The 14,743-nt window shown below is 48.7% G+C and overlaps 1 protein-coding gene across 5 annotated transcripts in view; it reads right to left on the bottom strand.

Moving 5' to 3' along the window:
* Positions 1–1,666: 1,666 nt before the first annotated feature.
* unc79 (unc-79 homolog, NALCN channel complex subunit) overlaps positions 1,667–14,743 on the bottom strand; it is a 32,950-nt gene continuing 19,873 nt past the window's right edge. For 2 of the 5 annotated variants that reach the window (XM_076018111.1, XM_076018115.1), the window contains exons 26-51: positions 14,535–14,717; positions 13,960–14,028; positions 13,298–13,635; positions 13,020–13,202; positions 12,707–12,869; positions 12,288–12,437; positions 10,908–12,188; positions 10,013–10,114; positions 9,515–9,631; positions 8,828–8,930; positions 8,592–8,732; positions 8,426–8,464; positions 8,173–8,285; positions 7,593–7,678; positions 7,013–7,186; positions 6,605–6,673; positions 6,393–6,503; positions 5,012–5,116; positions 4,849–4,926; positions 4,624–4,713; positions 4,339–4,514; positions 3,548–3,731; positions 3,241–3,444; positions 2,559–2,636; positions 2,432–2,473; positions 1,667–2,329 (exon numbers count right to left, since the gene is read on the bottom strand). In XM_076018111.1, the coding sequence (XP_075874226.1) occupies positions 2,141–2,329; positions 2,432–2,473; positions 2,559–2,636; positions 3,241–3,444; positions 3,548–3,731; positions 4,339–4,514; positions 4,624–4,713; positions 4,849–4,926; positions 5,012–5,116; positions 6,393–6,503; positions 6,605–6,673; positions 7,013–7,186; positions 7,593–7,678; positions 8,173–8,285; positions 8,426–8,464; positions 8,592–8,732; positions 8,828–8,930; positions 9,515–9,631; positions 10,013–10,114; positions 10,908–12,188; positions 12,288–12,437; positions 12,707–12,869; positions 13,020–13,202; positions 13,298–13,635; positions 13,960–14,028; positions 14,535–14,717 (4,568 nt within the window). In that variant the 3' untranslated portion in view covers positions 1,667–2,140. The remainder of the gene's footprint in view (positions 2,330–2,431; positions 2,474–2,558; positions 2,637–3,240; positions 3,445–3,547; positions 3,732–4,338; positions 4,515–4,623; positions 4,714–4,848; positions 4,927–5,011; positions 5,117–6,392; positions 6,504–6,604; positions 6,674–7,012; positions 7,187–7,592; positions 7,679–8,172; positions 8,286–8,425; positions 8,465–8,591; positions 8,733–8,827; positions 8,931–9,514; positions 9,632–10,012; positions 10,115–10,907; positions 12,189–12,287; positions 12,438–12,706; positions 12,870–13,019; positions 13,203–13,297; positions 13,636–13,959; positions 14,029–14,534; positions 14,718–14,743) is intronic. The other 3 variants (XM_076018112.1, XM_076018113.1, XM_076018114.1) reach the window with 3 other exon arrangements.

The following is a 14,743-nucleotide window of genomic DNA, read 5'->3' as shown; positions in this document are numbered from 1 at the left end:
ATCTGGGTAAAAAAAAAATCCTTTCACTCACCACAGCCTTCATAAGCTCTAACATCTCTCGCTCTGCTCTTTGGTAAAGACGTGTCACAGCTGCGCGCACCTGGTGCACCCATGCTGGTGCGCGGGTGCAGTCCTTCCACAACTGACCTTCACAATCTATGAGGAGCCACTCACTACCTCTCTGACTGAGAGGCCTTTGGTCCGAGTTAATTACCCTCAGTACCTCCATCATCCATCATCCCCGGTGCCCTCCTCATCAGGTCAACACTCCCATATGGTCCTCCAACGAGGCAAAAGGCAGGCAGGCAGAGCGGGCAGAGCAGGGGTGGGTAAAGTGTTGGATACCTGTGGGACACTGATTACATAAGCTGCCGCTAATGAGGGAGGTTCTTTGGGGGGAAAGAAGGGGGCTGCAAGTTCAAACGATCACAACAGTGGCGGCGGTGGTGGCTGACAGACGCAACCCCAAGACTGAGGGGGACTTGATTAAACGCAGGCACGCGTGGGGGCAGGCACACAAACACCTGCAAGCGCCATCACGTTAGAGCACAATCACACACACACACACACACACACAGAGACACACACGCGCAGCAGGAGAGGTGCTCTTTGATGAGCCAAGACGAGAGGTTGATGAGAAGGGGCACTGCAGCCTGATTCAGCTTGCTTAAGGTCACCAGGGAGAGGGAATCTCACCGTGTGTGCGTGTGACAAAGAATGTGTGTCCGTTAGTCACGTCGCGCGACATCGTCACACTGACTCATTTGTCGCACGCACTCTTATACATGCGACAAACAAGCGGAAAGTATTCTTTTTTTTAAAAAAAAAAACAAGTAAGGTGGTTCAATGTAAAAATAAACATTTTCTCTCATTTCTTCTCTCAGTGTACATTACTACCGTCGGCTCTAATGCGCCACCGTGGCCCGATGATGAAATCCTTGCAGCAGCGGAGATCAAAACAAAGACTGATGCGCTGCTTCGCCTTCCGAACCCCGCTGTCATGTCATCTGTTATTCTGAGACGAGAGCTTTGTGGTAATGCAGTAAGACCTCACAACAATGCTTAATCACAACAAACCACATTAGGCCTAAAGGTAATTGTGTTTTCTGGGTATATGCGTGGTCCAATCTGTTTCGGTGCTGCCAATGAAGAAGTGGATGGGAAAGTAAGGACGTGGGGGATGAGGGTGGGGCGGGGCGGGGTGGGGTGGGCTTCCCACTTTGGGGCGTGGAGGGTGTGGGTGGGGGAGGGGCCACCCAGCCGAAATAGTCTTGTTTACCTCCAATGTCTGGCTCCAACTTATCGAGTTACAAAGCTGCTGCTGCAGCTCAGATGGGCTCCGTGATTGATCGGAGCTCCGATGGCGAGCGGAGGCATGACTGACAGTTGGACAAGGATCTCAGGCTGAGTAATGCATGTCCTGTCATTTTTCTTTATGTTCTATTTTTTTTTTTTTTTTGTCTATTCATTTTACCGCAGACACCATCAGTTTCCTGTCCAGGAGAGTAGAGAAGGGAACTGATTTTTATCACCTCGCCACCTGAATTATGGTAAACTGGACATTTTCCGTATCAGTCGGGACATCAAAGGGCGGCAGAAATGCCACATTTGAATTTTAAAGCGTTCAGCGATTAATATGAAATGACAAGTTGCCCAAAGGTTTAGAAAAATGTGTTCATTTATTGTCCATCTTGCAAACAACCAACTTAAAAAGTGATATAATATGACTTTCACAGGTTAAATATATATATGTATATGTATATATATTTATCTAAGATTAACAAGCATTCGGAGGCTCACCATGACCAACAAGTCGATAGAAAAAAGCTCTTTTTCATCTGTTGACCTTTCAATCCGTTGCACACAACAGCGAGGCACCTGATCATCATCATCCCACATGGACTGACGGGCCGTGGCTGAACTGGAAATCGTACTTTTAAATAGAATAGATTTACTGTACATGTTTGTACGATATACAATGCTAAAAAAAAACCTAACCTAGTCCAAATATTTTCCCCACGCAGCAAATTTCAGTGGAGTCCCTTTTCTTTTTTGGTTTTGGTGGCTTCGGCCGGAGGAGACGCACGGAGGTTCGAGGACCCCGAGTGAACTGGGCGGCGGCTACAGAGCGGAGAGCAGGTCACATGGGGTAGAACTGCGAGGCGGCCTCCGACGACTGGATCTCCACCTGAGCCATCTTGAACTGGGTGCACTGCAGCCACTTGCGCAGGGCGAACGGCGGAGCGCCGGGCGCCTGTCCCTGCAGACACTGGTGGTTGACTCGGTTCTGGATGGCCTGCAGTCGCAGCTGCAGCCCCGCAGACAGGTGCTGGGAAAGGATACGGAGGATGAAAAAGGATGTTTAAATTCAAAGATTGTCGGTGAGTATGATCATTGCTCTGCGACGGAAGAAGCCTCTTTTTTTCCTTACTTTTAGGTTTGCCTGTATCATGGGCAGCCACATCGGAATCAGCTGTGGAAAGAAGAAAAAAGTGTTGGGATTGATCCTGAGGTTGTCTTATTTTAATCATTTTTTTAAACGTGGTCTAACAGTGCACCTTGACGAAGATGGTTGAGTTGCACTCCTGCAGGGCTTCCATCAGGCTGATGACGTGAAGACACACCATCTCCACCATCTGAAATTAAAAAACCCAAACAAACATCAAACTTAACTGATATTTCTGTCTGGACACTATTGTGGCAGCCTTTTACAAATTCCCCCAATAAAAGTCAAATCCAACAAACTGCATTTTTAGCCCTTTGTTTGCAGCCTTCTAACAAAAATGTTCTGTTTTAGCTCCCTACTAAAACTCATTCTTTTTTTTTTACCCTTTCACATGTTTTGTATGGCTCAAAAGGCCGAACTAACACCTTGCTCTGGACACTGTAACCAACCAGCCGTGTTCTAGGTATCAATGCCCCTTGTGACATCACAAAGACCTGAATTCCAGAACCGTTTACTCACACTTACAAGACGGAAGGAATGGAAGGACTGTTCACATTTGTTATTATGTTATTATGACAGACAGGAATTTTGTGGAGTGAATATGGGGCCTTTAGTAAGAATACAAGCTACTAGTGGCATGTTGTGCATGTTGGGCTTCTTTAATAGTCAAGAGTCATGTGTATTCTTCTAAAATATTTGCAAAATTCACATAACATGGGACCTGTAAGGTTTCCTAAACATTTTAAGGTACCAACCTTTACTTTGAATCATTTTTAGCAGATTGAAGCACTCACCACTTTGTTATGGGCCATGAGCTGCAGGATGCTGGGCGTGACCCGACTCCAGAACTCCAGGCCGGTGAGGATGGCGCTGGAGGAGAACTCTGTCTGGTTCTGGTTGAGCAGGGACGGAGCGGCGGCCGCCTGCTCGCAGTAGATGGTCCACAGCTGCGCGAACATGAAGGCGTGGAACAGCGAGCACATGTGCAGCACCGACGTCTGGAGACCAAGACCGAAATAGAAAACGTCAGTGAGGTGGACGCAGATCCGATTAACTAAAACCTGGCTTGAGTTATGACAGGGAGTTTGTTTGCTGCCAGACCTTTGACTGCTCCGGGAAACCAATTAGGATGACTATAAGGTGATCTGCGATGTGGGAGCCAGCATCCAGTGGGATGGGCATGCAGGATGTGGAGCCCTGGATGAGTGCGCAGTGTGTCAAAGAGCCCAAAAGCAGCCAGGACAGTTGACGGATGTGGGACACGCACTCGATGAACTCCTTTGGCCTGAAGTGTGAAACAAAAGCAGTTTAAATTACAAAATCAGCAGATCACATTATTCTCTGTTCCTGACTGTAATCACCATTTCCTCAACATTTGTCAGGATTGAAGTTTCAAAATTATGTGGAGCTATTTTGAACGACCACAAAACATTCAGATGTATGGGGTGGGCCAAAAAATTTGACATCATTACGCAGGCCAATAATTTTGGCAATTCTTGTTGTAATAACCTCATATTTTCACAGAATGTATAGAAACAGATCAAGATTTTATATGTAATGTTTTATTTTTGTTCTGTTTTCAGGTTGAGCCATGCCGTTCACTCCCAAAGAGAAGTCATTTCGCATATGCTCGGACACAGACACCCAGTTGACGTGTGCCGTGTCACAGGTGGCGCACATATTGAACACTTATGGAATCGGTCCCATAATAAACTTATGATGTTCAACACCTAAACTGTTCATTATCATTGAGCTAGTTTTTAAGATAATTGCTTTTAAAATCTGAAAAATGGTTCACCACCTCAGCTGAGGAAGACAATATCAATAAAGAAACATGCTGATCATTTGGGTGAAAACATTGTGCTACGCTGGACTTCTTATAAAAAATTTACCCTTGTTGCATTGTCGAAGGTGGATGATAAAGCCAGGGAAGGTAACGGACCACCGCTTTGTTGTCGCGGTGATTGCCTTTGCTTATCTCCATTGCAGCGACTTGTGCCAGGCCCACTTTCAGGTTCCCCCCGAAGGTGTCCTCGTGCAGCGGCTGACAGCAGGCCTTCATATGGCTCTGAGGACCAAATTGGGCAGAGGGTGAAGTGAACAGAACGCAGACGCAGAGGAACTGCAGCGATAAACCGAGAAGGGCGGGGCCAGGGTGTCAGGGGGGCATAGCTTACTTTCAGTTTGGTTAGCGTGTGCATGTCTGCGATGAAGTCCAGCAGCTCGCTAATGTACTGCCTCATGCACTCCATGGCGGCTGTTGTGCACTGCGGGGGAGCAACACAGATAATCCTTGAGGGGCGAATCACAGTGGGGTCGAGGTGTGGCGTGGCGCGGCGCCTCGCTGTTTTACTGGGCCGATTCTAATAAGATCCAGAGCCCGTGACGGCGTCGAGCCTTACCCCCGGCAGCGTGGAGATCATGTGCTTCTGGATGATGGTGGATTCCGCCAGCCGCGTGCCGATGTCTGCGCAAACAAACTGAGACGACGAGCCACGCCGAGCGTTAAATTGCATGTCGTTCTGTTGACTGGTTTGAGTTGGTTTGTCGGTTTTGTTGGTTTACCTGGACCAGCAGTAGCAAGTTGGTGTCGGGCAGAGGAGACTTGAACTTGAGAGCCTGCAGAAGCTCCAGCACCACAATGCGCGACATGTAGAACTTATCCCTCTCCTGGATGCAAGAGAGAGAGAGTGGAGTAAATGTACTGATGCAGCAAGACTGCCTTTTTCTATTATCACTCTCCCTTACTCATGCTGCGAGGAGAACATAAACTCTGTGGTCTGAATAGAGGGGGAAGGACAGGGAGCGGCGGCGAGGGGGAGGCGGCGTGAGGAGACGGAGAATAGACAGAGAATAGTGGAGCTGAGGAGTAGATTTAGGCCAGTCCGGATCTCTCCTCCCAGAGTCCCAGGCAGCTCAGATGAGGCTGTCAGGCTGCCTTCTCCCTCCCCGAGGACAGGCTGCTCTCTTTGTTCATCCCCTCCACACAAAGCCCAGCTGCCTGTTTACAAACCACACTGTCATCTTCTGGCTTCCACTTTGCCTCTCCCCTCTTCCTCTATGCAGTCATGTTTGCTTACGTTACGAGCGGCGAGAGGGGCGGCGAGGAGAGCGGTGCGCCCTCCTCGCCGCCACCGCCAACTTTTTTTTTTTTTTTTTCTCACGGCGTGCCTTGTTAATGCGCATACCTGTCTGCCGCACTCTCTCATAATTAAAAGTTAATGGACCATGGCCGTCCGGTAAATAGGAAATCACGGCGTCGCGCTTTAAGCCTGAGGACCCGCTCGCGTTTTTAGAGCAGCAGCTGTGACCGGTGTTGCGTGGCCGTTCAAACTTTGGTGAGGGCGGGGGATGGAGGCGGGGGGGACCTGACTTGGAAGATAAAAAAAGAAATTAAAAAAAAAAAACTGCTGCGCCTCCCTGGAACCTCACTTCGCCATAAAGTAACCCGCACGGGAGAGATTCCAAAAGCAGCCGCTCACTGTGACTCCGGGTTGTTTTTTTTTTTGAGGAGCGGATGTTATACGGCAAAGGAATTAAAGAGGGTGCGGGGAAAATCAATACTGCAGGAGACATAAAGCACGCGGTGTTGACAGTGGCGGAGCGAGCGAGGATCCATCTGGGCCCAAAAGTGCAGACAGGCCCCTGGCTCCATCCCCGTCTGAGACAGCCACTCAGAAAACACGCCATACATCCTCGGCCCCCGAGCACGGGCAACTAATCATGTTAATCAATACTGGCTGATTGCGTACTTAATCATCGTTGACACACACACGGCCACGTTTCTGGTCGGGGAAGTCGGTGTAGCGCCGCAGGAGTGATGAGGGAGAGAGGAACCCGCAGACATCTGGCTCGACAGTTTTAACACTGCGAGGTTAGTTTTTCGAAGGCTGTCAGCAGGCGTTTCGGCCCCGTAACTTTGGCGTAAACACGCTCGTGTGAGTACCTTGTTAAAGGCTTTGTAGCAGAGTCCGCATAGCTCGACGAGGTAGGAGAGACTAAATATGCCGTACTGGATGACGAAGCTCAGCAGCTTGGAGAAAGGCTCCAGGAGGCTCTGTTGGGGGAGATTGAGTTGCATATTAAAAAGCCGAGGATTTGGACACATCAGACATATGTAAAAAAAAGAAAAGAAAAAAAAAACTCCCCGGGACTTACCCTGGTTGCATTTGTAGTTGGGATTTTCAGCAGACAAATGATAATCCTCAGGCTGGAATCCATTGGGCACTAACAAGCAGATTAGACAGAAACAAGTTGAGGAGGGGGAAAAAAAAGAGAAAACGGCTGCAGGCCTCGACGGATGCGAGAGCCGAGACATTTTCTGTGGCGCGGAGGCACATTTCTGGACTTTTGCTTTCATAAATTCATTCCTTCATTAATGAATCGAGTGGAGCGCGGCAATCTGACCCCCCCAAGGTCAAAAGCATCACAGTCAAATCAATTACTGTTTTGAGACGCACTCCAATTGAAGCCGACAAGGGCACCGCTAGATGCTTTTTACTCCGGCCGTAATCACATTAAACCATATCAGGCCATGACTGAGCGGGCGGAGGAGTCAATATCTACCTTGAGCGGAAGCACGGAGGGCAACTTGGCGAGGAAGGTCTGAAACTGGTTGCAGATGGTGGTCCACAGGTTGCTGGGAGAGTCCATGGGGAGCGCCTCCATGAAGGTGGCGATGTTCTCCAGGCAGTGCAGCATTGTGCCCCCTGCTGGCAAACTCTTCTTGTTGTTCAGCCCCTGCCAGGCACAAAGAGGCATCAACCGTGACAAGCGTTACATAACGGCGCCCTATAGGCGAAGACGTTTCCATTTAACTGATCACTCATCCCTGATCAATCACAATGCTCGGGATGAATGCGCGAGGGGGCGAAATTTGGGTAACTGGAGCAAAGATGATTGGTAATGTCAGCTCATGCATCTCCCTCTGGAGTTCTCATCTTCGTCCTTTGGCCCATTTCGCTAAACAGTAACAATAAACTGGAGCGGCGCTGAGCTGTAAAGGCAGGTTTTCCCTGAATGCTCGTATGATTTGTTGTTGTAATCGGGCTTCTGCCTGAGATGCAGCTCGAGATCACTTAGCTTGGGCAACAGCTCCTCCTGCTGGATAGATGTCTCAGCACGGGGTAAAAAAAAAACAACCCACCTCCAGCAGCATGTTGAGGGCAGCTACGGAGCTCAGCTCGTTGAAATCTATCAGAGAGGATGCAAGAGTGCGCAGGAAACTTCCGTCTGAAACAGGACATGATGATGAGGATGAGGAGAAGTGAAACGTGGACGTGAGAAGGTTTCAGCAAAAGTAAATAAGGCACTTCAACATTTCACCTATGAAGTTGTAAATTTCTCCCTTGCCACAGAAATGTTGCAGGTGAACTATGTTTCTTATTAAAATATATTTTGAACCATTAACAAAAAGGAAAGAATACAACAACAAATGATGAAAGTTATTCATGTTCCAAAAAAGGAGTGGAAAGAAAGTCAAAATACACTGACAATTTACATATATATCATATGTATCCTACTTCCCCAATATAGCTACCACTAAAAATACTTAATTAATCATCATAGTGATAATAGCAATGTAAATAATCACCAATATAATGACAACAAAATAATAATGATGATGATAATATTAACATCCATGATTGTACAATGCACACCTACTGCATACACACATCTGCATCAATGTAAAAAGGACAATGAGAAGGATGTTTGCCTGCGCCGACCTTTAATGTTACTCTGGAAGAGCTGGGGCAAGATGCCGTTGGGAGCCAACTGGTGAAACATGCAGCGGAGGAACTGCTTGGCTACGCCTGCTACATTCCCTGGGATCAACATGCTGCAGATAAGAAAATATTTAAAAAAACATAGCAGGAGAGGAGAATGGTCCTCACACACTCACACATCAATTATTAAACTCATCTATAAGCACAAGGAATATGTGTGCGTGCCACCGTGACGGCTTTTAATGTCTCCTACCTCTCGGCTTGACCGGAGAAATTGGCACTGGATGCCAACCTGAAAGAAGTTAAAAGTAGCGGATTAGGGCACCGGAGTGAATAATGCATAAGCGCTGGGGGTGTTATGAAACTTCATTTATCGCTGAAGTGCTGCGTGTGGATGTGGACGGCTGGAGTGGCTGTACCTGCCCACAGACTGCATGATGTCGAGGAGCATCGGAGCGGCTAAATCGGGGCTGAGGTGGATGAACATGGACAGGGCGACCACGGCCAGGCAAAGAGTCTCCTCGTCGTACTCCTCCAGAACGGCCGCGCAGTCCCGACACCTGCAGGCGGCAACAGGGGCGACAGGCCACTTAGAACAATGGAGACGTTGGGTTACTCGGGGACAGGCGGAGCTGCGGGCCGACGATGCATCCACCTGTCAGACATGGTGGTCGGCTGCTCGTCGATGAATTCCTCGGGCGCCGGGACAAACATGCTGACTGTGCTGGGCGCGGACAGCAGGCTGGTCTTGGTCGGACCTGCGGAGGACGCAAGGGGAGAAGGAGGCTTTTGGAACGCGTGGTTAATTGCATGCTGAATAAGGGCTTTACCAGAAAAAAAAGAGTTCTCTTTGATTAATCTAAGACAAGACAGTGATGCTACCTGACTCTGTTCCAAGACCAAACTTTAAGAAGCTTATCAGACAGGATTAGCCCATGAACTCATTACTAAAATTAGCAATAAATAATGACTGCAGGCTGTGCTTATTTGCATTTTTCTCGCCTACGTGTCATTTCCTCCCTCGTTCAAAGGTACCATGATTGTGCCATATTGTGCAAAATCACTCAGTGTTTTTTTTCCAAGACTAGCAAGTCTGCCTAGGCTGCCAGCCAACTCCCCTAAAATGAAAAATAATCCATTCTTTACTCCTTTTGCTTTCTACACTGTAGATTTTGTGTACTTAAAAACACAGTTGTGAGAATCAGCGGTGCTGATGTCATACAGAGACTTACACAGTTTCGTTTTACATCTGACCGTTAGATACTGCAATCACTTTTTCCTTTGCATTTGCTTGAGTGCAACCCCCCAGCACGTGGTGATATCGTGTTGTGAAGCGACTGACCCGTCTCCCAGGTGCTGATGTTGTGCGGCGCACTGGACTGGTGCTCCAGTTGCCTCCTCATTAGCTGGCTCATGGTCAGAGCTCCCAGAGAGCCCCGCTTCACCTGACGGTACTGAGCTAAAGGTCAAGATAACACCTGGGTTGATGCATCCGTCACAAAAAAGGCTCAGTAATAAAGACAACAAGTGTGTATGTGGCTGCACAGAGAGAGGGCTAAGACAAACATGGAGAAAGATGGTCAATGTTGGGTTTTTGGACTGTGAGAAAATAAAACTGCCTTTGGAGAAACTAAATCACTTGGCTGTTTGTAATGTTAAAATTTCAAAACCATATTTGGCTTTTTGTCAATTAGTCTAATCGAAAATAAAAAAGTTTTTTTAAGAATATTTCCAACATTTCCAAATTGATAATAAAATTATGACCCCAATTAAAACTACAAATCAAGGTCTTTCCATAAGTACAGCAGTAATGTTGAGTTCTACAGTATTTGGTTCCTACTTGACACTGAAGAGCGATGACTGGTTTCAGGCATAGCGGCTTCAAGCGTTGGTGCCGAGGCAGATTCTCTTGGCTTTTCCAATGTTGACAGAACTTTGTGATCTGAAAGGCAATGTGGGCAGGGCATCGGCATCAAAGTGAATGCCATTATCTGCCATCAAATATAATCCACACACATTACACTACACTAGCCGTGTATGGTATTTTTAGAATTTCCCGCTTTCAGCACCTGAGTTGGTTTTGTGTGTTGAGGTGAGCGTGTGAGTGGACAGGAAGAGTGGACACAGGCATGGACACGGGACAAGGCTGGAATGCAGTTTGCACATATTAACATTAACATTTGTTATTCTATCAAATCAAATCTTAACCATTTTTTTTTCATTTTAGTACAATTTATTGATATCTGTCCTGATTTTCTCCATTTTACCCACTAGCTGATTTTTCCTGGGACTGGTGTATTTTACTACAATCAATGGTGATTAAAAAAGAAAAAAAAAAAAAAAAAAGTTGCGTCTGTTCTGCGAGGGTTAACTTTGAAAAGTGGTCAGAGGAGGAGGCTAATCCTTAAAGTTTGTGAGTCACTCCAGCTATTCCATCTCAGCTTAAGCAAAGAAGGCTTTTGTTCTTCTGGAACACGGGCTGGGACGTGATCTGTAAGTGATTTGAAATGGCTCTCAGAGGCTGCTCATTGTGTTTCAAAGTTTTCCTGGATAAACTGGAAAACACATTAGCAGATGGTTGCAATCTGCAGAAAATGTACTCGGTGACTGTGCTTTAAAATGCAGGAGAATCAGCATTTCCCCTCAAACCCTTCCTCAAGTCTGATCTTTTCAGGACTTTTAGTAACAGGACCCAAGCTTCACGGTACACAACTGTGAATCAAACTTTTTCTTACCGGCCTCTGAAGCCTGTTCACCGCCCAGCTTTTCAAACATGTTGAAAGTGATGTCCAGGTATTCCCTCTGGATGGCGCTGACCGCTATCTTTCTCTGCTTCCGCTGCCGGGGTACAATCTGGATCTTGAACTCGGTCTCGTCATTCTCGTTGTCGGCCTTCGGATCGCTGTCTCCTTCGTCTCCCAAGTCGTCATCGTCCTCGTCGTCGCCGTACTCCTCCTCGTCGTTGCTGTTGCTGTTCTTGCTGATCTCAGGCGAAGACAGCGGCTCCGCCAGATCTTCTGGGATGTCCAGGAACACGTTCCTGCCAGACGGACTCGTCCCCAGTCCCGTCCCTGACCTCAGCTCGTCGGAGGTCAGCGGCACATCGTCCAGGGAGGTGCAGGGGACGTGCGGCGTCTTCCTCAGCAAGTCTCTCTTCTGCTTCAGCGTCATGGGGCTTTCGTGGCCCAAGTTCTCTGGCCTGTCTGGAAGTTCAAGGGAGGGGCAGGGAGTGATAGGGATGGGCTTCTTCTCCAGGAGCTTCTCCGCTGAGCCTCCCTTGTCTGTCGTGATCTCCGGGGTCTTTTTGCCGCTGGAGCAGTCCTCCACGCTCACCTGGACCAACGGGGACAGTCGCAAAGTGTTGCTGCTGGCGGACGACGCAGAGACCTTGGGGCTCTCACCGAACTTGGCCGCGATGATCGTGTTCAGGTCGAACTCCTCGTCGCTCTCCACGATCCTCAGCGGGGGCAGGGTTTCGAACACCAGCGAGTCACTGTCTGACATGGACAGCAGCGAGTGCTTCTCGGGGATGGAGGTGCAGTCGGACGAGAGGTCAATCAGGTCCTGGTCCTCCTTCCCCTGGGCCGACCCTCCCAGCGAGCCCTGGTCCACCTTGTCCTCAAAGGTCTCCATGCAGCTGAGGCGGACCTCGGGGATGACGGGCTTGGATATGTCGGACTGGCCCCCCCTGGAGCCTCGGCGGTCCACGGCGTCGCCGGCCTCCACCCGCACCGAGGAGCCGTTGGACGAGCCTTTGCCGTGCTGCCTGCTGTGCGACGTGGACGAGGACGGTGGCAGCACCACGGGCAGCACCTGCATGTCGCAGCGGTCGATGCACGACTTGCGCCGGTGCTCGTCCAGGTTGAAGAGGATGGAGTCCGTGTTGGAGATGTCCAGGGACTTCTGCTTGTGCATGGCCTGCAGCCGCTTCTTCCTGGTGCTCTCCTCCCGCACACAGTGCAGGATGCTGTCCTGCAGAGCACTGGCCTCGCGGTACTCAGACAGCTCGATTTCACCTGGAGAAAGCGGAGAAGGAAAAGAGAAGACGAGTGGCTCTCGTGAAACAGCCACGCCGTCTCCAGAATATGTTCTCGCCGATGGCCTCTGCCTCTTACTCTTCTTGGCGTTCAGCTCCACCGGCTGGTACTTCACAGACTTGCTGCCGCCAATTCTCTTCAGGCGTGCAAAGAAGGTCTGCGACTCCTTGTTAGCGGCACCAGTCGGCGTGTCGTGTACGTCTGACTCATCAAAAACGCTGTCCTCCTCTATGATTGGGGGCAAACAAAATTAAAAATGAACACTGAACTCAGGCAAACTAACTCATTAGTACTATCTTTTTATTTGGAAAGGCAACCCCAACTAGCTACTCAGAGACTCGGAACATTCACACCTTCATATGTGTCTTTGGGACTGTGAAAGGAAGTCGGAAGCCCCCGGACAAAGCCCACACAGACACTCAGAGAAAATGCACAATCTGCACCTGACCTGAATTGTGATCAAAAGACCTTTTCACGCCACATTTGTTTGACTTCACCTTTCTCTTTCTCACTGTAGCGGCTCATGTTGGAGTTGTCGCTGTACAGCGGTCCTGCAGTGGCATGCGGGCGGCAGCTGTGATACTGAGCGTTCAGCGTGTTGATGGTAATGTGTATCAGATGGAGGACGACTTTGCTGCCATCCATGTCTCTGTAAGGGTACTGTGAATGCATACAAATCATAATATAACAGTCCCCCATAGTTTGTTTTTTTTTTTTTGCATCAGCATGACTCTGCACGATCTGGAGTCGACACAATGTTTCATCAATGACAAAGACATAAATGTAATCAGAAATAGGATGAAACGGTACCTTATAGAGAATAACTAGCAGGGCCTTGAGCCACATCTGCCGTATATGCGGCTTCAAGGCCCACAGCGAGCACCGAGGAGGCTGCTGGAAGTAATGTCTCAGCTGGGGACAAGTGCAATACTTCAAGACCTGGACCACTAGGGGGAGCAGCTGCTTTCCTAAACCAATGTTGTAATCCATGACCTGGATGAGACAGCAATTACATTCAATGACACACATTTTTTAATTGCAAGCTGCAATTAAACAGGACACTCATCAAGTCGAGGAAAGTGAGTTACTTGTGCAATGCCGGCGATGAAGGCGTTGAAGCAGGTGGACGTCCGCATCTTCTGAGGCGCAATCATGAAGCAGCCCTCCTGCTGGTCGTAGCCCAGCAACACGTACAGATGGCGCTTGACCGTGTTGAACGCCTTGGCACTTCCGATGTCCGCCTCGGCGCTGCTCTTGTCTTTGGCCATGAATTTCATGAGCACCATGATGAGCTGGTGAACGGTCTGGTGGTCGATGCCGGCGTCCTCCGGCAGCAGGTCTCGGATGATGGTGTCGTCCTCGGGGGACGGGGTCTGGCCTACAAGAGGGGCTGAAGCGTCAGGGTTAAAGTGCGGGAGGAAACGTGCTGCAGACAGAGAGAGGGAAGATGAGGAGAGGCGGGGTGGGCGACAAAACACGCAGGTGAGGTCCAGGCAGGTAGGCAGACTGGGATGTCAAGACGTGCTGAACGTACATTGGAGTCCTCACAGACTGACATGTAAAGACATGTAAATAGTTTATCATTTCAGACTTAGGATGAAAAACAATGACTGGCATCATGGAACAAACATTGCTTTCTCATGTTTCTCATGTTTTAAACACGATTGCTGCATATAGAATAAACACACTGAACCTTTCCTCCAGTGTAGCGTGATTATGGAAATACTCTGTGTTTAATGTTGGTATTTACCTGGCAGGACTTTCTCTATCATATCTCCCAGTGTCGGGGCAGAGTGCTCTTGCCTCGTGAGCCTTAAAGCTAAAAACCACATATGAAGAACACGATTTAGGAGAAGGTACAGGGAGGTAGTTTCAGCGTCATCCAATAGATGCACACACACACAAACAAAGACCTCCTGAATGGTTCTGACACTGTGGAGAATTTCGGTATTAACGGAAATGGGCAAGGGCGTGTGAGCTTCCAAAAATAATCTTCAATGAACGCATCACTTTTCACTGACATGAGCAGCACATCCGAGGAAACAGTCGGGAGAAAAACAGGGAAAATGGGACCAGACTTTGACGCTTGACTTAGGCTGCGTTCAGATTGCAGGTGAATCTGATTCAAATCAGATTCCTTCTAAAATCCGATTTTCAATCAGTTTTGCAAAAATCGGATTTCATGTGGTTTGTGACTGTTCAGACTACAAAAGAGCAATCCGGTTTCAATCTGGATGTGCTAAAAATCCGATTTTGGCTGGCAGTCTGAACGAGGCTTTAGACACTGTTTGACCAAAGACTGAGGGCTTGATTCGTGATACTCACGCAGGCGGTTGCTCAGTGACTCAGGTAGAGAAAATGCCCGTTTGGACTCTGCTGGCGCCCCCTTCACACTGTCACGCAGGGAGCGGACACTCTTCTGCCGGTTCCTGGCAAAACGCGCCCGTCGTATCTTCCACATCGCTGCGTCGCTGAGGTTGGCAACGTTGGTTCGCACTGCTGTTATGGCTGTCGAGAGGCAAACAAGGCCACAA

Source organism: Nelusetta ayraudi, unplaced genomic scaffold (genome assembly GCF_046127955.1).
Source record: "Nelusetta ayraudi isolate G7.1 ecotype Tasmania unplaced genomic scaffold, CSIRO-AGI_Nayr_v1 ptg000007l, whole genome shotgun sequence".
Classification (NCBI taxonomy): domain Eukaryota; kingdom Metazoa; phylum Chordata; class Actinopteri; order Tetraodontiformes; family Monacanthidae; genus Nelusetta; species Nelusetta ayraudi.
The sequence above is the reverse complement of the archived record's forward strand: the minus strand, read 5'-3'. Positions and strand labels throughout refer to the sequence as shown.